Consider the following 21,337-nt stretch of genomic DNA (forward strand, 5'->3'; position numbering starts at 1 on the left):
TATGCATATACACACAGGGAAGTTTAAGTATTAAGTATTAACTTACACGATCACAAGGTCCCACAGCAGGCTGTCTGTAAGCTTGAGGAGCAAGGACAGTCTGAATCTCAAAACTGAAGAACTTGGAGTCCAGTGTTCGAGGGCAGGAAGCGTCCAGCACGAGAGAAAGATGTAGGCTCGGAGGCTAGGCCATTCTCTCCTTTTCATATTTTTCTGCCTGCTCTATACTTGATGGCAGCTGATTAGATGGTGCCCATCCAGATTAAAGGTGAGTTTGCCTTCCCCAGCTCACTGGGAACATTTAACTCAAATGTTATTCTCCTTTGGCAGCACCCTCACAGACACACCCAGGATCAATACTTTGTATCCTTCAGTCCAGTCAAGTTGACACTCAGTGTTAACCATCATAGATCCCTATATTTGCATTATAAATAACTAACTTACCTTAGTTGTCCTGAATCCTAAAGGCAATAAATTTTTTTTTGAGCCAGAGCCCTCATGATTTAGTGACTTTTCTACCATCCATAGCTAACCATTCTGTTCTCATTTGCTAGTTTGAAATGTGAAAATGAAATCCTCAGCTCTGTTCCAAAAATATGTAGAGTTTACCCAACTCTTTTTGTCTGTATGAAATCCCCTGCCTTTTTTGCATGAATACGACAAACAAATCTGTCCACTAGATTCAGAATAAGATTGAATATTATCATTCAGAACTATTTATTCTGAAAAAATCTAGATGCTTTGTTATAGTGAAATACATTCTATGGTACTGTGGCTACTCTTAGATATGGTGAAGTCGAAAATAAATTTCATCTTTCTGGCTCTGAAAATGGTCTGTAGATGAGTTACTGTTGCCTTAATCTGTAAGTTTTTGGCTATCATTACCTTCTTCACATTTCCTGTGCTGCATACTTAGTAAGAGCAAGAAATGTGGCTTATTTGTGGTGATTTTCAGGTTACATTTACTTTGTAAATAATAAATGAAAAGATGGTGCTAAACTGTCTAAAGATTATCATCATGAAAGTTTTTTGTTTTCTAGAAACTTGATCTGGTAACTTTATGTACATGGTTGTTATGGTGGTTGATATTTTGCAGTGGATATGTACTTTTCAGTGAAGCCAAACATTTATGCTTCTGGTCTTTGATATTTTTCCAGAGGAAGGATTGAGTCCACATTGAAAGATGGCTGAGCTAGGCGTGGTGGCTCACGCCTATAATCCCAGCACTTTGGGAGGTCAAGGTGGGCAGATCACCTGAGAGGCCAGGAGTTTGAGACCAACCTGGCCAAAATGGTGAAATCCCGTCTCTACTAATACAAAAAGTTGGCAGGCGTGGTAGTACACGCCTGTAATCCTATCTTCTCAGGAGGCTGAGGCAGGAGAATTGCTTGAACCCACGAAGCAGAGGTTGCAGTGAGCTGAGATCGTGCCACTGCACTCCAGCCTGGGTGACAGAGTGAGACTCCGTCTCAAAAAAATAAAAGAAAAAGAAAGATGGCTGTTATATTTACTTACCTCTGGTGTCTTGAGATATATATATATCTTTTTTCATGTAGGGTGCAGTATTCTGTAACTGGACTTTTATCATAAGTGTACCTTTACCCTTGGAGGTAGGATACAAAAAGATTTTTGTACATGGGCACAAACAGTTTGAAAGGAGTATATTTCCAGATTCTCACTTTTTCATATGTACTTTTATTAAAGCTCCTTTTCCCTAGGATATTTTAGATCAACGTAAGTTCCACACTTCTTAAATTTACGTTTCAAATATATCTTAAGCTTATCATTCTTAATCATTATGATTAGAGAAACTTTTGCTTCTTGCTTTATTTAAGAAACCAGGAATGTTTATATAATTACAGTCACTCGTCCGTATCTGTGGGTTCCAACTCATGGGCTCAGCCTATTGGGATCAAAATTTGGGGAAAAAAAGAAATTCCAGAAAGCAAAGCTTGAATTTCCTGTACGCTGAGTACAATGTGAATGAAGCGATGTGTAGGCGTTGTATTAGGTATTCAAAGTAATCTAGAGTTGATTTAAAAGTATATGGGATGATGTCCGTAGGTTATATGCAAATACTGCCCATTTTATATAAGGGACTTGAGCATCCTTGGATTTTGATATCTGCAGGGGTCTTGGAACCAGTCCCCCAAGGCTACTGAGGGACAACTGTATTTCTTTTTATTGTGAAATTTCTATGTACATCTGTAGAAAAGTACAGAAAACAATATATACAGCCAAATTTTTATAAAGAGAAGACCTATGTAACGCTCACTTATTTCAAGAAGTAGAACTTTGAAGCCCACAAGCCCCAAGTACGTCTTCCTACCCCTACCCAGGTAACCACAGTTTGACTTTTGTGTCACATCCTTGCTTGACATTATAGTTTTACTTTGTATAAAATGAATTCTTAAAGTGGTTTAATGTATTTTAAATTCTTAAATGTAATCCTATGGTATGTATTCTTTTTATACAGTTCTCCTAGTCAACATCATGTGTCTAGGATTCATCCTTGTGTGTAGCAGTATTTATTACTATCTGTTGCTGTATATTTTCCATTATGTGAATAGACAGCAGCTTGCCCACATCTCCTGTTGACACTGTGTGTGTTTTCTAGTTTTTGCAATTCTGTACAGTATTGCTGTGAACAGTGTAATATTTACTGTCCGGAGCTGCACGCCCCAGCCATAGCGAATGATAGCTGACGATTGGGAACGCCTGAGCTCTATTCATTTCCACCCCACGCCTTCTCCCTATCTTTGCCTTTTCTCCCTGTATTAATACCTCATAAAAGATGGCGCTCTTCCTGCTTCTTCTTCACCTATTTTTCCCGCGCCCGCGAAAATTACTACCTGACAGCGCAGGTGCAACATGACGTTCGACCAGAGAAACCAATACCTACTTGGTCACGCCCTCTGCGATGAGATCATCTCCGCCTCTGGCCCAACCCCTTTCCCTCCAAGTGTATATAAGGCACTGCATTACCGCCATTAAAAGAGACTTGATCAGAGCACTGTCTTGTCTCCATTTCTCGTATCTCTTGTTCCCCAAATTCCCACCCCCTCCTCCAGGGCCTGCTTCGACTATCCCGCGGGCCGGGATAATTTACATATGTAGGATTATAAGTATCCTGATACAGCTTGCATTTCTGTAGGAGTGGAATTGCTGGTTACAGGGTATGCATTTCTTCACCGTGGCTAGATAATACTAAATTAGTTTTACTATGATTGTGCTGATTTACATTCCTCCTCATGGTGCATGGGTTTGTGTTGCTTCCCATTTTTGTCAGCACTTGGTATTGTTAGATTTAAATTTTTCTAATCTATCGAGCCATCTTTCTTACATGCCACACCATTAGTATTATTCAGTGCTTTGCAGGTATAGCCACATGATTCTGTTTCTACCACTCTAGCTTTGTTGTCTTTAAATTAATATCACCTTTTAGTACCTGCAGGCGGGAGCACAAATTCTAAAAATAGGATAATTATTTAAGGTATATTTGTATATTGCAAAGTGTATGGTCCAACTTACTTAGAAGGTTCTTTGACAAATAACCATAACAGATGTTAACCTGCAGATGATAACTTGGATGACAAAATGAAAAATCATGGAAATATACTTAAGGGTGCATTCTCCCTATTCGTTCTTATCTTTCTCCCCCTAAAAAGGCTATTTCTCTATAAAACAAGAAATTGGAAACTACTAGAATATAGTTGAAAAATGGTGTATCTATAAAAACTTAATATGATATGCTTTAGAAAGTTATTTACAGTAAAAATACCTTATGCCATTGTGTAACTGCCCAGTGGGTTCACCTTACCTGCTGCCTAGACAGAGCCAATTTATCAAGACAGGAGAATTGCAGTGGAGAAAGAGCAATTCACGCAAAGCTGGCTGTGCAGGAGACTGGAGTTTTATTGTTATTCAAATCAGTCTCCAAGAGCATTCGGGGATGGAGTATTGGAGTTTTTAAAGATAATTTGGTGGGTAGGGGCTCAGGAAGTGGGGAGTGCTGTTGGTCAGGTTGCAGATGGAATCATAGGGAGGTCGAAGTGAGGTTTTCTTACTGTCTTCTCTTCCTGGGTGGGATCGCAGAACTGGTTGAGCCAGATTACCAGTCTGGGTAATGTCAGCTGATCCATCCAGTGAAAGGTCTGCAAAATGTCTCAAGCACTGATCTTAGGTTTTATGATAGTGATGTTATACTCAGGAGCAATTTGGGGAGGTTCAGACGCTGCGTGACCCTAAACTGTAATTTCTAATCTTGTAGCTAATTTGTTAGTCTTACAAAGGCAGACTGTAACCCAGGCAAGAAGAGGGTCTTTTTGGGAAAAGACTATTATTAAATATTAATTTTGTTTCTGAATCAAACCATAAACTAAATCCCCTCCCAATGTTATTTCGGCCCAGGCCCAGGAATGACAAGGACAGCTTAAAAGTTAGAAGCAAGATGGAGTTGGTTAGGTCTGCTCGCTTTCACTGTCGTAACTTCCTCAGTTAAAATTTTTGCAAAGGCGGTTTCAATTAGAGAGTCTTAGGAATTCTTGTTTTGAGTCTAATGGTATTTAAAGAGGAAAATTTTAAAATATTGCAGATTTCTTTGTCTTGATTCTTCTCTCAGGTTTCTAGTTGATGACTTAGCCAGGTTTTCCAAGTATTAAAATTATTTAAAATATTAAATCATAACTAAATAGTTTTTTTGCCATTTTATGTAGCAAAAATGCCTAATCTACCAATGAAGGAAATTCTGTCCCACAAAATGTTAACGTCTGTGTATCTAAAGATACTGCGCAGAAAGCTTGCAAGTAAAAGGATTCTTCATTGTGCTTGCCTAACTACATAGGCTAAAAAAGCTTATGTTCAGAAAGTAGGGGAGGCAGGGCACGGTGGCTCGTGCCTGTATTCCTAGCACTTTGGGAGATCTAGTCAGGAGGATTGCTTGAGCCCAGGGGTTTGAGACTAGCCCGGACAACATGGTGAAACCAAGTCTCTTCCAAAAAAACATACAGGAATTAGCACTGTGCACCTGTTGTCCCAGCTATTTGGAAGGCTGAGATGGAAGTTCATTTGAGCCTGGGAGGTCGGTGTTGCAGTGAGCCATGATGGCACCACTGCATTCCAGGCTGGATGACACATGATAGACCCCCAGAATTATAGATGTCATGTTTGGGAAATAAATGGAAACTTTGGCCTCTGTATTTACAATTTTATAATTTGCCATTTGGCATTGTTCTTTTCATTTGTATAGGAACCCTTTTGTTGTGTGTTCCAGATGAAGTCTGAGGCATGTTGGCAGTGTGTTTGCTAGAGCCCTTCTTTCCTGAATTTGCTTCTTTCTTCCATGTAGCTTTTCACAATGATTAAACAAATTTTAAAAATTATAATGGTACCTTATTTATCATTTTATGTCATTGAATCTATGTAGTACTATTTTAGAACTTCTGAATGTATAGAGTAGTCAGAGTAGATTCTTTAAAATGCCATTCCAGAAACTGACGATACTGGAGTAGTCAATGTGTGAATATTCATTACCTCAGCATAGGCAGTGTCTTTGTATTTACACAGGATTTATGATGATTTTTGTCTATCAAGAATTTTACCTTTTCGTTTCCTTCCCTTTTCATTGTTCTTTTTTCATCAGTGTAAACCAGAATACAAAGTACCTGGACTTTATGTTATTGACTCCATTGTGCGACAATCCAGACATCAGTTTGGTCAAGAAAAGGATGTGTTTGCACCCAGATTTAGTAATAACATCATTAGCACTTTCCAGAATTTATATCGTTGCCCTGGGGATGACAAGGTATGCTGCTGATTTTTTTGTTTGTTTGTTTTAAAGTAGATAACAGTACCCTCTTGGTCTTAATTAGTCTTCATATTATCTTAGTACAGTCATGTGCCACATAATGATGTTTCAGTGACAGACCGCATATACAGTGGTGGTCTCCTAAGATGATAATACTGTATTTTTATTTTACCATTTCTCATTTATGTACACAAATACCATTGTGTTAAAAATACCTGCAGTATGCAGTACAGTGACATGCTGTACATGTTTGTAGTCTAGGAGCAATAGAATGTGACGTATAGTCTAGGTGTGTAGTAGGCTGTACCGTCTAGGTTTATGTAAGTACACATCACACAATGATGAAATCTGCTAATGATACCATTTCTCAGAACATATCCTTGTCATTAAGTGGCACAGGACTGTATATATCTTTATGTTCTCATTTGCTCTTCGTTATTTCAGATGTGAATATTTAATTATTACGGTGTCCATGTTCCATTTTGTTCTTTGAATTTCTTAGAGAGTACAGAAAGATGAACAGATTTGCTACTTTTTAATTTATTGAAGCAATTGGTGTTAAATAAAATGGCTAAAATAAGCTTTTGCAATTACATGAAACTTATTCACACGCAGACAGTTCGGAATTATTTGACATGAGTTGATACTTAACTGCATATTAAAATTCTTCTATTATGGTAGAATTTTGTTAATCACACTACTAAGTCTGGTATGTGTAAGATCTAAATGTGTAAATATTCTATAAATAGCAAGTAAAAAGAAAGCTTTGGATCATGAGCAGGCATGAAAAGGAGTTGCTTATCCTTTTACTTGCTCTGAGAGGTTAGCTTATTTATTTTGGATGTTGATTTGGAAATTGAGGTGTGCTTTTTCTGACAGGGTTGATTGCATTGTTGATTAAGTATGGAAAGATGAGAATAGATGAAGATTGATGTTTGTTTTATGGAAGAACCACAGAACTTCAAAGCTCACCACAAATGGTTCACCTTTATATTGAGTATAACAAGATTAAGTAGTTATTTTTCATAACTATTATATAGTCTTGAATCAGAAAAAAATCTTGTTATAATGGATAGCTATGGAGATAAATTTATTTTTTTTTTTTTGAGACGGAGTCTTGCTCTTATCACCCAGGCTGGAGTGCAATGGCATGATCTTGGCTCACTGCAACCTCTGCCTCCTGGGTTCAAGTGATTCTCCTGCCTCAGCCTCCTGAGTAACTGGAATTACAGGCGCCTGCCACCACACTCTGCTAGTTGTCTTTTGTATTTTTAGTAGAGATGGGGTTTCGCCATGTTGGCCAGGCTGGTGTCAAACTCCTGACCTTGTGATCCGCCCACCGTGACCTCCCAAAACGTTGGTATTACAGGTGTGAGCCACCGCGCCCAGCTGGAGATAAATTTATTATGCTATATTCTTTGTGAACTATTCTTGGATATACTCCTCGAGACAGAAAGTTTTCGATTTTTCTTTTTAATTACCTTAGTACTTTAATAATTCTGTGCAGACAAAAGAATGCTTCTACTTTTTAAAATTTTATTTGTTTTGAGATGGAGTCTCACTCTGTCACCCAGGCTGGAGTGCAGTTGCGTGATCTCGGCTCACTGCAAGCTCCATCTCCCGGGTTCACGCCGTTCTCCTGCCTCAGCCTCCCGAGTAGCTGGGACTATAAGCGTCCGCCACCACGCCCAGCTAATTTTTTGTATTTTTAGTGGAGACGGGGTTTCACCTTGTTAGCCAGGATGGTCTCGATCTCCTGACCTCGTGATCCATCCACCTTGGCCTCTGAAAGTGCTGGGATTGTAGGCGTGAGCCACCGCGCCTGACCTAGAATGCTTCCAATTTTAAGTGACCTGTCATAATTGATTTTTAAAATAGGTACCTTAGACTCCTACTTGAAGTAATGTACTAATCTGAAATTTTATACATATATTTTTTTAGAGGTCACTTTACTTTGATTTAGAAATTTCACTAGTTTGGACTTGGATTTCAGTCAGCTCTGATGATTAAATCTTTCTTGAATGTGTAGATTTCATAATATAATATCTCATACTAGGGCTTATGGAACAGGGCTTTCTTTTAACCATAGGGGGAGAGTATAGATTAACATTGCAATCTCAGTCATAAATGAGGGACATTGTATGTAGATATATAGAATGATAGTGGTTAGGTGCTGGCCAATTTTAAAGTATATGATGGGTGGCTTGGAAACTGAAAGATTTTTATATAAAGCAGAAGAATATAAGGCATTTTCCAAGTGCTCATGTTTTAGAGTGGAGAAATAGTCAAATCAGAAAGTGTGAAGCAGTCTCTGTAATTTTCTTATGCCTCATTTGAAATACACACATTTGCACATTAATATAGTTTGGACGTAGTTTTAAAATATGTCACTGTAGTATTATGAGGGATTTAAAGATGAACGAGATCTTTATTCTGAAAATTGCTGTTTTACTTTGTAAAACATATACATTTAACAGAATGTTCTTTTTTTGTACTTGATTTTAGCCTCTGTCATTTTTTTTTTTTCCTAATGGAATAAGTGGCATCACAATAGTAGTAACTAGGTCTTAGTACTTGTTTGCAGAATAGTTATGTGCTAAACAGTTGTGAATCAGAGTGTTTGGTGATTGGTGATAGTATCAATAAAATAGTTACTACATAATAGTACATAATTGTGAATCAGATTGTTTGGTGATAGTATCAAGATAGTTATTACATAATAACTGTTATGCTTTTATTAGTGATAATATGAATTCAGGATATTGTTACTCTTGACGTGTGTGCTCTGAGTGAAATGTTTATTTTCAGAAGCAAGGTATAATAGATGGAACTGCTGATCCTTCTTATAAAATACTGTAGAACATCTTGAGACATTATTTTTCACTGGGCATATTTTTCTGCCTGTAAGTTTGAAACTTTCAGGATATGTAAAACTTTAATACAACCAAGGGAGACATATAAGTAGGAATTTTTCTAGTTACCAAGTTTTCTCTAAATACTGCTAATTATGTTACTAGATTTCAGAATTAACCAAGAAGTAGAAGTCACTAATAACTAGTCTTTTCAAGTTTATGATACGCAGAGTATAACAAGAGACAGGCAGTAGGTAAATAGAATTTCCCAACGAAATAGATTTTCATATGAAATGACTGAGATTAGGGTATAAGTAATTAAACAGAAGTACATTATAGTATTGCTATAAGAAGAGCTGTAACTAACAAAGCGTATATCTCCCTCCCAAGGTGCTCAAAATTTGAGAGTGGCTAGACATTTAAAATACTAGCCAGCTTAAACAGTCTAATACAGTTTGGAGATTGAGAAAAGGGACCTGAGAATCCTTCTGGTATACTGTCTTATTTTATAAATGAGGATACTAAGGTTTTTTTTTTTTTTTTTTTTTTTTTAATGTTGGTTGAGACCAAGATCAGCAGCAACGTTATATAGATCATAAATATTTCATGAATTTTATAGCAGCTGCATAAATATTATATGACTGACTGGAACCTTACAAAAAATACGAAGAACTCTGACTATTTGAGTAATCCAGAAAGAGGTTGACACTAAAACAAAAATGTGATTTATTTGGTGGTAAAATGATTAGAGTGTGGGTTGGGATGGGCATTGTTGAGACTCTTTATGAGGAATATAAAATAGGATGCAGTGCTGTGGTTCAGGGGCATATCAAGAAGAGAAAATGAGATGGTTCAAGATGTCAAAGTCTGCTTGCCAGTAGCAAGCACGTTTTTTATGTTTGTTTTTTTTTTAATTTACAAAATGGTAAAGGACTCAAATTTTAGGAAATGAAATAATGTAGAACATTATTCATACGGAGCATGATTCATCATTCTGAGGGCCAGATTAAGTAATGCCAGTATGACACTGACATTCTGCAAGGGGAAAGGGAACAGGAAAGAATAAATAAAAGAGGGAATGAAGAGAGAAGAAATGGTTAAGCTTCATATTCTGTCTGTACAGAAGTTTGTCCATCTCTGGTTCAAAGTGTCAGTAGGGAATTAGCATTCATGGCAGGATGCTCAAAAAAGGAAGTAATTTGATTAAATTCTTCCATGAGGAAATGCCCTCTCCTCAAGTAGTTTGTAAAATGAAACTTTTTGAAAGTCACATTAGATAAGGAGTTTGTACTACAAGTTACCTGTTTGTTCAAAAGTTAGACATTGTGTAAGACAAAGTTAAAATCAACTATAAATATAACGTTAGTACTGAGATGAATCCTGGCTCACCCTCAGAATACTTAAGACAGGTCTCCAGCCAGTGTTACCATCCATATCATTAGAAGTGACATAAGAGAGGAAGCCTAGATGTCATCTCTGCCTTCAACTAAATGGAACTTTCATTTAATTTGCATGTCTATCAGCATTAACATGTTTTTAAAGCACCTTAAGGTAGCAAATACAAAATGATAGAAACATAGAATTTTAGGGCTAGAAAGTACCATTGAGGTATTGTTAATTTCTCCTTTCCATCCAGGGCCCAGATAGCCTCTATGAAATGACTGTACTAAGGTTTTGAGAGCAAAAAACAAAATGTCATGTTTCTTTTTTTCTCTAGAGTAAAATAGTGAGAGTACTAAACTTATGGCAGAAGAATAATGTATTTAAGAGTGAGATTATTCAGCCTCTTTTGGATATGGCAGCTGGGATTCCACCTCCTGTTGTCACACCTGTTTTGGCCAGCACTACCACTGCTATGAGCAATACTCCAGGTATGTTGCTTTATTATAGATTTGTTGTCTAAATATTCTACTCATACTTTTTGGATGACTGTTCATGTAAAAAATAATTCGACAGTGCAGGAAAATTTGTCCAGCATTAGATAATTGAAAGAAAATATTTGTAGAGAAAAATAAAATTAGATATTATATTTGTATGTAATTATTTCTAAAATGTAGAAAACTAATTTTCTTTTAATTCACAGAAACATAAATACAATGAACCTTAGAAATTTGGTGTGTCAGTTAGGTTTTTCCTGATTTAGGTTGTCTGTAACTTCTTATACTTGGATTTGTATCAACTTGGTATTTATAGGATACTAGGGGGATTTAATATTTTTTAAAGAAACCCTGAAATAATTATTTAACAAAACCAAAATTTCAAAATCATGTTCTCTTGAGGCATTTAAATGACTATGATAAAAGTTTTTATCATAGTTCCAGCCCTGCGCAGTGACTTAACACCTGTAATCCTAGCACTTTGGGAGGCCGAGGCAGGCAGATCGCCTCAGGTCAGGAGTTGGAGACTAGCCTGGCCAATATGGTGAAACTCTGTCTATATTAAAAATAAAAAAATTAGCTGGGTGTGGTAGCAGGCGCCTCTAATCCAAACTACTGGGGAGGCTGAGGCAGGAGAATCACTTGAACCCAGGAGGTGGAGGTTGCAGCGAGGCGAGATCGCGTGCCGTTGTACTCCAGCCTGGGCAACAAGAGTGAAACTCTGACTCAAAAAAAAAAAAAATTTTTTTTTTTAAAATCATAGTTAATTAAATTGGTTAGCATTTCGTATATATTTTGTGTGTGTGTGTGTGTGTGTGTGTGTGTGTGTGTGTGTGTGAACAAAAATTGATGTATTGTTTATTGAGACCTTGTGCTGTCACCCAGGCTGGTGTGCAGTAGTGTGATCATAGCTCACTGCAGCTTCAACCTCCTGGGCTCTAGTGATCCTCCCATCTCAGCCTCCTAAGTAGGTAGGACTACAGGCATGCACTACCATGCCTGGCTAATTTTTTGTTGTTGTTGTTGGAGATGGAGTTTTGGTGTGTTGCCCAGGCTGGTCTCGAGCTGCAGGGCTCAAGCGGTCCTCTTGCCTTGGGCTCTGAAAGCATTGGGATTACAGGCGTGAACCACCGTACCTGGCCCAAACATGGTTTTATGTTATGTATACTTATCATAAAAATTTTTTATTGAAGATTGTATTTTGAGTATTTCCTCATGTTACTGAATTTTTGTCTCTAAAGTAAGATTTTTAATGGCTGTTAAGTATTGTAGGCTTTTTAAAAGTACAGTAGTCTCCTCACATCCAGTTTTGCTTTCCATGATTTCAATTACTTGCAGTCAACCACAGTCTGAAAATAGGTGAGTATAATACAATAAGATACTTTGACAGTTAGAGAAAAAGAGGGAGAGACCATATTCACATAAGTTTTTTCACAGTATAGTTTATTAGTTATTGTTGTTGCTAATCTATTATTGTTGCTTACTGTACCTAATTTATAAGTTAACCTTTATCATAGGTATATGTGAACATACAGAAAAAAACATAGCATATATAGGGTTTGGTGCTAGCTCTGGTTTCAGGGATCCACTGGAGTTCCTGGAACACTATCTCCCAAGCGTAAGTGTGGACACTGTAGTAACTGAGTTAATTGAGGAGGACAAATTTGGACAGATCCTTTCTGGATCTCTGTGTTTGTTTAACCTACCTAATTCTGTAAAGGATTTTAAGTGATTTTTCAAAGTGGACACAATAAAATAAAAACTTAATATGTGTGCATGTATTTTATAAAAGTAATAAATTCTGCTTTTTCAAGTCTTAGTTTTTTACTTATTTATTTATTTGGGGAGTGTGATGTTCTTTTTTAAAGGAACTCCTGTGACACCTGTTACTCCGGCCAATGTGGTCCAAGGCTTACCTGATCCGTGGGTATCTCAGATAACAAATACAGATACACTCGCGGCTGTGGCTCAGATCTTGCAAAGTCCTCAAGGCCAGCAGGTGAGCAGTTTTTCTGTTATGTCAAGAATGATTTAGAATTTAGTATTTTCCTGATGTATTACTTTGTAACATACCACCTAGAGAATATGTGTTTTTTTTTAGTTTTATAAAAATGGGACCATTATGTATACTTTGTTACTTGCTTAAGTCATTTAATAGTGCATCATGAATGCTTTCATGTCATTAAAAATTACTTTATAAAAAATTTATTCTGTACCAAAATATGGAATTAGCACATAGTTTTGCCAAATATTATTAGATGCTATCACACTCCAGTAACAAGACAGGAGTCGTATCTTAGAGAAGACCTCCTATCTTAAGGGGGACAGATGGTAAAAAAAAAAATATGACAAAATTATTGTAGGTAGTGATTAGTGACATTAAGAAAAGGTAAATCTATAGTGACTCAATTTGGGGGAAGGGGTCAGGAGTAGAGAGGGTAGCCAGCAGGAGGTGTATTTGAGGAAGTGACATTTGAATCAAGACTTCAAATGGACTAGTCACGGCGGGACAGGAGGATAGGAAATAGAATTCCAAGTATAGAGGTCCTCAGATGGGAAGCAATGTGGTGTATTGTAGGAATAGAAGAAGACTTCTGTGGCTAGAACTTCTGGAATAGAGGGGAATCACACAATGTGTACGAATTGATTCGAGGAATGAGAAAGATTGCTGTCTTTATAATAATCAAGTTTTTCTGTTGTATGTATACATATACTTTTATTGTTTAAATCTTTTATCTCTCGTAAGCTTTGTAGCTCTTTTAATGTAGATTCTTCACATTTCTTAGATTTATTTCTATGAATATAGTTGAATAGATTGGATTTTTATAGTTAATACCAGTTTCTCTTAGTTTTCAGCTGATTTTCTTTCATTTTCCAGTTATATTATTTGTAACTAATGATAATTCTGTGTCCTCAGTTTAAGTACTTACATATAGTTTTCTTAATGTATTGCACTAAGTTCTGGAAGAGATCATAGTAGAAATAATGATAGTATACTCATTGTTACTTTTTTCAGACTCAAATAGAAATATCCCGTTTTTGTCCCACTATGATGTTGGTTTTGTTTCGAGATATGTGTTCTCTGTGAGGGACATATTCTGCTTTTTCTACATGATAGTGTTTTATGGGACTTTGATTTAAAATTTTATTAGTGGATATAATAGTATGGTTTTTCGATTACTAGACTTTATTATAATGATTCAGCATTGCAGTCCTGTGTACACACACACACACACACACACACACAGACACATTTTTTCTCTCTCTCTTTCTCTTTCTCACTTTCAAATTCACACTATCCTTTGAGGTAGTACATTTAGATATTCTGTAATTTTTGTTTTGCTTTGAAGTGTTAACTATTTCACAACTAGTTTCTATTTGCAACAATTTTGCAGCTCTACTGAGATGGGTCCCTAGTTTTTATCACCTTATTCTATTTTTAAATCAGGATTATTACTTGCTTTCTGAGATCAATTTAGAAATGGTTACCTTTTTCTGTCTTGTGTGCAGTACAACCTGATTACTTCCTGCCTCTGGAAGGTTTGGATGAACTTAATCAAAAAGCCTCTAGGGGCTAGGCCCGGTAGCTCACACTCATAATCCCAGTACTTTGGGAGGCCCATGTGGGTGGATCACTTGAGGCCAGGAGTTCAAGACTAACCGGGCCAACATGGTGAAACCTCTGTCTCCTAAAAACACAAAAATTAGCTGGGCATGTTGGCACATGCCTGTAATCCCAGCTACTTAGGAGGCTGAGGCAGGAGAATCACTTGAACCTGAGAAGTGGAGGTTGCAGAGAGCCAAGATCATGCCACTGCACTGTAGCCTGGGTGACAGAGTGAGACTCAAAAAAAAAAAAAAAATCTCCAACAAGACAAAACCGAACCCACAAATCCCTCTAGGGTTTGGTGTGTTCTGGGAGATTAATTTTTGATAGCATTTTTCAGTTCTTTTTTGGTTATTTGTATTCACTTACCCTACCTTTCCTGAATAAACGTTATTATAAATATTACGATTAGAAACCATCTATTTTGTTTTTCGTAGTTGTACGTAATTTTTTTAAAAACTAACTTTGGCATGCACATCTCACTTTGTGTTGTATTTTTGCTCATTTTAGATTTAGGTTTATTGAAGTTTATGCTTACTTTTTATTTTTCTGTTACTACCCTGGTTCTTCATTTTTGGACTGTTGATGTACTCTTCTAAATAGCTTTTGATCCCTTTTTGATCCGTCATTTTAATTCTTTGCAAGATTAATCTTTATCAATGATGGTTTTTGTGGTTTTTTTGTGGTTTTTTTTTTCTCCTTTTGAGACGAAGTCTCGCTCTGTCGCCCAGACTGTAATACAGTGGCGCGATCTCGACTCACTGCAACCTCTGCCTCCCAGGTTCAAGTGATTCTCCTGCCTCAGCCTCCCGAGTAGCTGGGACTACAGGCGCCCGCCACCACGCTCGGCTAATTTTTGTATTTTTAGTAGAGATGGGTTTCACCGTGTTAGCCAGGATGGTATCAATCTCCTGACCTTGTAATCTGCCCGCTTCTGCCTCCCAAAGTGCTGGGATTACAGTCGTGAGTCACCATGCCCAGCCTGTCAGTGATCTTGTATGTCTTAAACTTATGCTCAGGAACATGCAATAATTACGTTATCATACATAGAAGAAAATCCAACTTTGTGGTATTTAGAGTTATTCTCAATGTAACCTGTTATTTTTTTCTAACACTTTTCATTATTTAGATTACAAAGTTTCATAGATTTCTCTAAATTAATGCAAGTATTCTCTTGGCTTGTGTTGCACTCCCTTTTACTTTATCATCTACTTCTCCAATTTTCATACGTCTCATCCTTCCTTCACTATTCAAATCAAACTACAATTTTTTAGAGTTTGTTTGGTCTCTGAAGTCCAGTGATACTGTATCACTTCATTGGTTGTTTTTCATTCCCTCAACTTTCAGCAAACATTCACTGTGACCTGCAGTGTTTGAGGCACTGTACCTTGTTCCGGAGTATACAAGATAAAAAACATTCTCTGGCCTCTGGAAGCCTAAAGTTTAATAATCAAGGCTAATTGGAATACATAAATGTAATTAAATTTAAAATTAATAAGAATCATGGGAGAAGTTTAGAAAAGAAGGGCTTTGGAAATTCAGAACTAGAGATAATACTTTGACTTGAACAGTTGGTTCAGGAAAGTTCTGTTGTACAGATGACAATTGAATTTGTTTTTTAAAGGGTGAGTAAGAACTGGATACTGAGGATGAGCTACATAAACAGAGACAATTGAGAGTAAACAATGAATTATCAGTCTTTCATACAAAACCTGCTCCACCTACATCTTCATCTCAGTTAATGGAAATGCGATTTTTCCATTTGCTCGTACCCGAAAGCTTAAGAGTCATCCTTGATTCCTTTCTTCCCTTTGTTCTTCAGATCCAATCTGTTAAGAAATCCTCTGCCTTCAGAATATATTCTGAATCACTAACTCACCACCTCTATCACTAGTTCCTAGAATCAAGCCACCATCATTTCTTACCTAGTTCATTGCAGAAACCTCTTAATGGGGCTTCCACCCTTACCCCACAACAGTCTGTTCTCAATACTGCCGGTAGCATGACCCTTTTCATACCTGAGAGTTCATGCAACTCCTCTGCTCAGAATCCTCCAGTGGCTCCCTGTCTCACTCAGAGTAAAAGCCCAAATTGTTTTGTTTGTTTGTTTTTGAGACAGGATTTTGCTTTGTCACTCAGACTGGAGTGCAGTGGTGCAGTTGTATTTCACTGCATCTTTGAACTCCTGGGCTGAAGCGATCCTCCCACCTCAGCCTCCCAGGTAGCTGGGACTACACCTGTAGCCACCAAGCCTGGTCAATTTTTTATTTTTATTTTATTATTTTTTGAGACGGAGTCTTACCCTGTCATCCAGGCTGGAGTGCAATGGCGCTGTCTTGGCTCACTGTAACCTCCGCCTCCCAGAGTGATTCTCCTTCCTCAACCTCCCAAGTAGCTGAGATCACAGGCATCCACCACCACACCCAGCTAATTTTTGTATGTTTAGTAGGTATGGGGTTTCACTGTGTTGGCCAGGCTGGTGTCAAACTCCTGACCTCAGGTGATCCGTCCACCTCAGCCTCCCAAAGTGCTGGAATTACAGGCATGAGCCACTGTGCCCAGTCAATTTTTTATTTTTATATAGAGACAGGATGTGACTATGTTGCCCAGGCTGATCTCGGACTCCTGGCCTCAAGCAGTCCTCTCACCTGTGCCTCCCATGTCAATGGGATTACAAGCAGGAGCCATCGCGCCTGCACTAAAAGCACAAATTTCAGCAATCACTTCATTGGTGCTTGTATGTTCTCAGTTTGATCTGTTGTTACCTTCCCGACATTTTCTGTCCCCCAGTTCATAGACTTCTCTAACTAATAGTAAGACTTGCTTATGTTGCCCATCCCTACCCTGGTTTTATATTATCCTTTGCTTCGCTTTCTCACCTCTTTCTCCTGTGACCTGTTCTATCCTTTTTGTTATTTCTTATATCAGCTACCTGTAATCCTGCCCCAAGATCTCTGCATTTGATGTCTTTGATACTGAAAACCCACTTTCCTCATCTATTCATATGCTTTCATCTCTTGTAAGTCTTTGTTTAAATGTCACTTTAATAAGGCCTTCAGTGACTGCTATTTATTTAGAGACAGGTTCTTGCTCTGGCACCCAGGCTGGAGTGTAATGGAGCAATCTCAGCTCATTGCAACTTCTGCCTCCCGGGTTCAAGCAGTTCTTTTGCCTCAGCCTCCTGAGTAGCTGTGATTACAGGCACCTGCTACCACACCCAGCTAATTTCTGTATTTTTAGTAGAGATGAGGTTTCACATTGTTGGCCAGGCTGGTCTTGAACTCCTGACCTCAAGTGATCCACCCACCTCAGTCTCCCAAAGTGCTGGGATTATAGACGTGAGCCACCCTGCCCGGCGGTGACTGCTATTTAAAACTGTAAACTCTACCTCTCATTCTTTACACTCCTGTTCACTCTCGCCTCTGCTTGCTTCTTTCCTTAGCACTTACTACCCTCTGTTATGTTATATAATTACTTGGTTTTTTTTCTACCTCTTCCCACTGGAATGTATGCTAAACTAGGGCAAGAATTTTTTGTGGTGGTTGACTGCTGCCTCTTCAATGTCTAGGTTGTAGATGGTGTTCAATATGTTTTTTGTGGAATGAATGAAAGATGTACAGAAGCATTACAGTGTTGGATATACAAAGGATATTGTGGAGTTGAGTTTTGTTTGAAAGAAAAGAAAGTCTGTGTAAGCTATTAATGGCAGACTTAAGTGTGACTTGGGTTGTGAAAACTATACATGGTGGGGTCAAAAATAAAGGATTCATTTGCTAAGCAATGGGAAATCACCAGGGACTTTTTGTGTTGAAGTCACATGATCTTAACAGTACCTCACATGGATTAGAGAGAGGAGAAGTCTAGAGACAGAATATCTTTCTTTTGGTAGTAGTGGTTTTGTAAAGGAGGGTAATGATTATGAAAAATAGTAAGGTTGTATACTTTCTGAAAATACAATCTCAAAAACGTGGGGCCATTCTAGACTTAAAAATATTTTAGAAAACCAGTATGAACTCTTAGGCTGAATCTATTTTCTGCATTTTTGAGACAATTGGGAAACTGAATATTAACTGGGTATTAGATGAAATTATAGAATTAGTAATTTTATTTTGTGGTAATATTTTGGAAACTGTTCATAAAGCAAGTCTTCTTATTTTAAAATATGCCTATTAAAATAAATATTTTTGAAAGGAGAAGCAGCTTTGAAAGGAATAGTATAGAGTCAGTAAGACAGTAATTGATAGACTGCGAAGTCAGAGAAAGAAAATTGGGTACTGCAGTGGTTTTTTACCTGGGTAACCAAAAGAATAACAGTGCCATTGGGAAAAATAGAGATGTCAAAAGGAGCAGTTAAAAAGTGTAAAGGGGAAATATGGTGTTTCTGTCATTTTAGTAGTTTTAGATGCAGAAAAGGCCTTTGACAAAATTCAACAGCGCTTCATGCTAAAAACTCTCAATAAATTCGGTATTGTTGGAACGTGTCTCAAAATAATAAGAGCTATTTATGACAAACCCACAGCCAATATCATACTGAATGGGCAAAAACTGGAAGCATTCCCTTTGAAAACTGGCACAAGACAGGGATGCCCTCTCTCACCACTCCTATTCAACATAGTGTTGGAAGTTCTGGCCAGGGCAATCAGGCAAGAGAAAGAAATAAAGGGTATTCAGTTAGGAAAAGAAGTAGTCAAATTGTCCCCGTTTGCAAATGACATGATTGTATATTTAGAAAACCCCATCGTCTCAGCCCAAAATCTTCTTAAGCTGATAAGCAACTTCAGCAAAGTCTCAGGATACAAAATCAATGTGCAAAAATCACAAGCGTTCTTATACAGCAGTAACAGACAAACAGAGAGCCAAATCATGAATGAACTCCCATTCACAATAGCTTCAAAGAGAATAAAATACCTAGGAATCCAGCTTACAAGAGATGTAAAGGACTTCTTCAAGGAGAACTACAAACCACTGCTCAGTGAAATAAAAGAGGACACAAACAAATGGAAGAACATACCATGCTCATGGAGAGGAAGAATCAGTATCGGGAAAATGGCCATACTGCCCAAGGTAATTTATAGATTCAATGCCATCCAAAAACTGCTTTAAAGTTCATATGGAACTAAAAAAGATCCCTCATTGCCAAGGACAATCCTAAGCCAAAAGAACAAAGCTGGAGGCATCACGCTACCTGACTTCAAACTATACTACAAGGCTACAGTAACCAAAACAGCATGGTACTGGTACCAAAACAGAGATGTGGACCAATGGAACAGAACAGAGCCCGCAGAAATAATACCACACATCTACAGCCATCTGATCTTTGACAAACCTGACAAAAACAAGAAATGTGGAAAGGATTCCCTATTTAATAAATGGTGCTGGAAAAATTGGCTAGCCATAAGTAGAAGCTGAAACTGGATCCCTTCCTTACGCCTTATAGGAAAATTAATTCAAGATGGATTAGAGACTTAAATGTTAGACCTAAAACCATAAAAACCCTAGAAGAAAACCTAGGTAATACCATTCAGGACATAGACATGGGTAAGGACTTCATGTCTAAAACACCAAAAGCAATGGCAGCAAAAGCCAAAATTGACAAATGGGATCTAATTAAACTAAAGAGCTTCTGCACAGCAAAAGAAACTACCATCAGAGTGAACAGGCAACCTACAGAATGGGAGAAAATTTTTGCAATCTACTCATCTGACAAAGGGCTAATATCCAGAACCTACAAAGAACTCAAACAAATTCACAAGAAAAAAGCAAACAACCCCATCAAAAAGTGGGCAAAGGATATGAACAGACACTTCTCAAAAGACGACATTCATACAGTCAACAGACACATGAAAAAAATGCTCATCAGTGGCCATCAGAGAAATGCAAATCAAACCCCAGTGAGTTACCGTCTCACACCAGTTAGAATGGCAATCATTAAAAAATCAGGAAACAACAGGAGCTGGAGAGGATGTGGAGAAATAGGAACATTTTTACACTGTTGGTGGGACTGTAAACTAATTCAACCATTGTGGAAAACAGTGTGGCGATTCCTCAAAGATCTAGAACTAGAAATACCATTTGACCCAGCCATCCCATTACTGTGTATATACCCAAAGGATTATAAATCATGCTGCGATAAAGACACATGCACACACATATGTTTATTGTGGCACTATTCACAATAGCAAAGACTTGGAATCAACCCAAATGTCCATCAATGACAGACTGGATTAAGAAAATGTGGCACATATACACCATGGAATACTATGCAGCCATAAAAAAGGATGAGTTCGTGTCCTTTGTAGGGACATGGATGCAGTTGGAAACCATTCTCAGCAAACTATCACAAGAACAGAAAACCAAACACGGCATGTTCTCACTCATAGGTGGGAATTGAACAATGAGATCACTTGGATACAGGAAGGGGAGCATCACACACCGGGGCCTATTGTGGGGAGCGGGGAGGGGGGAGGGATAACATTAGAAGATACACCTAATGTAAATGACGAGTTAATGGGTGCAGCATACCAACATACCACATGTATACATATGTAACAAACCTGCACATTGTGCACATGTACCCTAGAACTTACAGTATATATATATATATATATATTTTTTTTTTTTTTTAAAAGAAGTTTCTTTGTAATTCTCTCCACCCTTGAGAATGCACTTGGTGAATACATGTTTCACCCCCTGCCCCCAATACATGGCTCTTAACTTCACCGCCTATCCCAAAATCTATAAGAACCAATGATAATCCCACCACCTTTTGCTGACTCCTTTTTCCGACTCAGCCCGCCTGCCCCCAGGTGAAATAAACAACCATGTTGCTCGCACAAAGCCTGTTTGGTGATCTCTTCACATGGATGTGTGAAACAGTCCTCAAGGAATAATCTCACCCTAGTAAGCTACAGAGAAACCCTACACACACACCCCAAACAGTGCAGAAAGTGCAATAAATCTTACAATACAAATAAAAAAAAAAGAAAAGAAAATGTTTAGTTGATAGTGAAGTGACTAGTTTGTTTCCTAATGTTACTAAGTAGGCATGAAAGTACTTCCGTGTCATCTTACATAGTTTTTGTGTCTTCTCCTCCTAGAAGTTGAACTTGAAGAGTACAGTTGTCTTGGTTATCAGTAGCTTTGCTGTCTTTATTTTTCTCTTTTAAACTAATGATTTTTGGATTTAACTCAGGCT

The 21,337-nt window shown here is 37.7% G+C and overlaps 1 protein-coding gene across 20 annotated transcripts in view; it reads left to right on the forward strand.

Annotated features, from left to right (window-relative positions):
• SCAF8 (SR-related CTD associated factor 8) overlaps positions 1-21,337 on the forward strand; it is a 227,423-nt gene that overhangs the window by 46,873 nt on the left and 159,213 nt on the right. For all 20 annotated transcript variants that reach the window (XR_013416254.1, XR_013416258.1, XR_013416255.1 and 17 more), the window contains 3 exons: positions 5,642-5,803; positions 10,376-10,529; positions 12,404-12,534. Coding sequence is in view for 10 of the 20 variants with exons in the window: in XM_015137097.3 (XP_014992583.2) it covers positions 5,642-5,803; positions 10,376-10,529; positions 12,404-12,534 (447 nt within the window). In the remaining 10 variants the exon portion in view is untranslated. The remainder of the gene's footprint in view (positions 1-5,641; positions 5,804-10,375; positions 10,530-12,403; positions 12,535-21,337) is intronic.

The sequence above is a fragment of the Macaca mulatta genome, chromosome 4, assembly GCF_049350105.2.
Source record: "Macaca mulatta isolate MMU2019108-1 chromosome 4, T2T-MMU8v2.0, whole genome shotgun sequence".
Taxonomy (NCBI): domain Eukaryota; kingdom Metazoa; phylum Chordata; class Mammalia; order Primates; family Cercopithecidae; genus Macaca; species Macaca mulatta.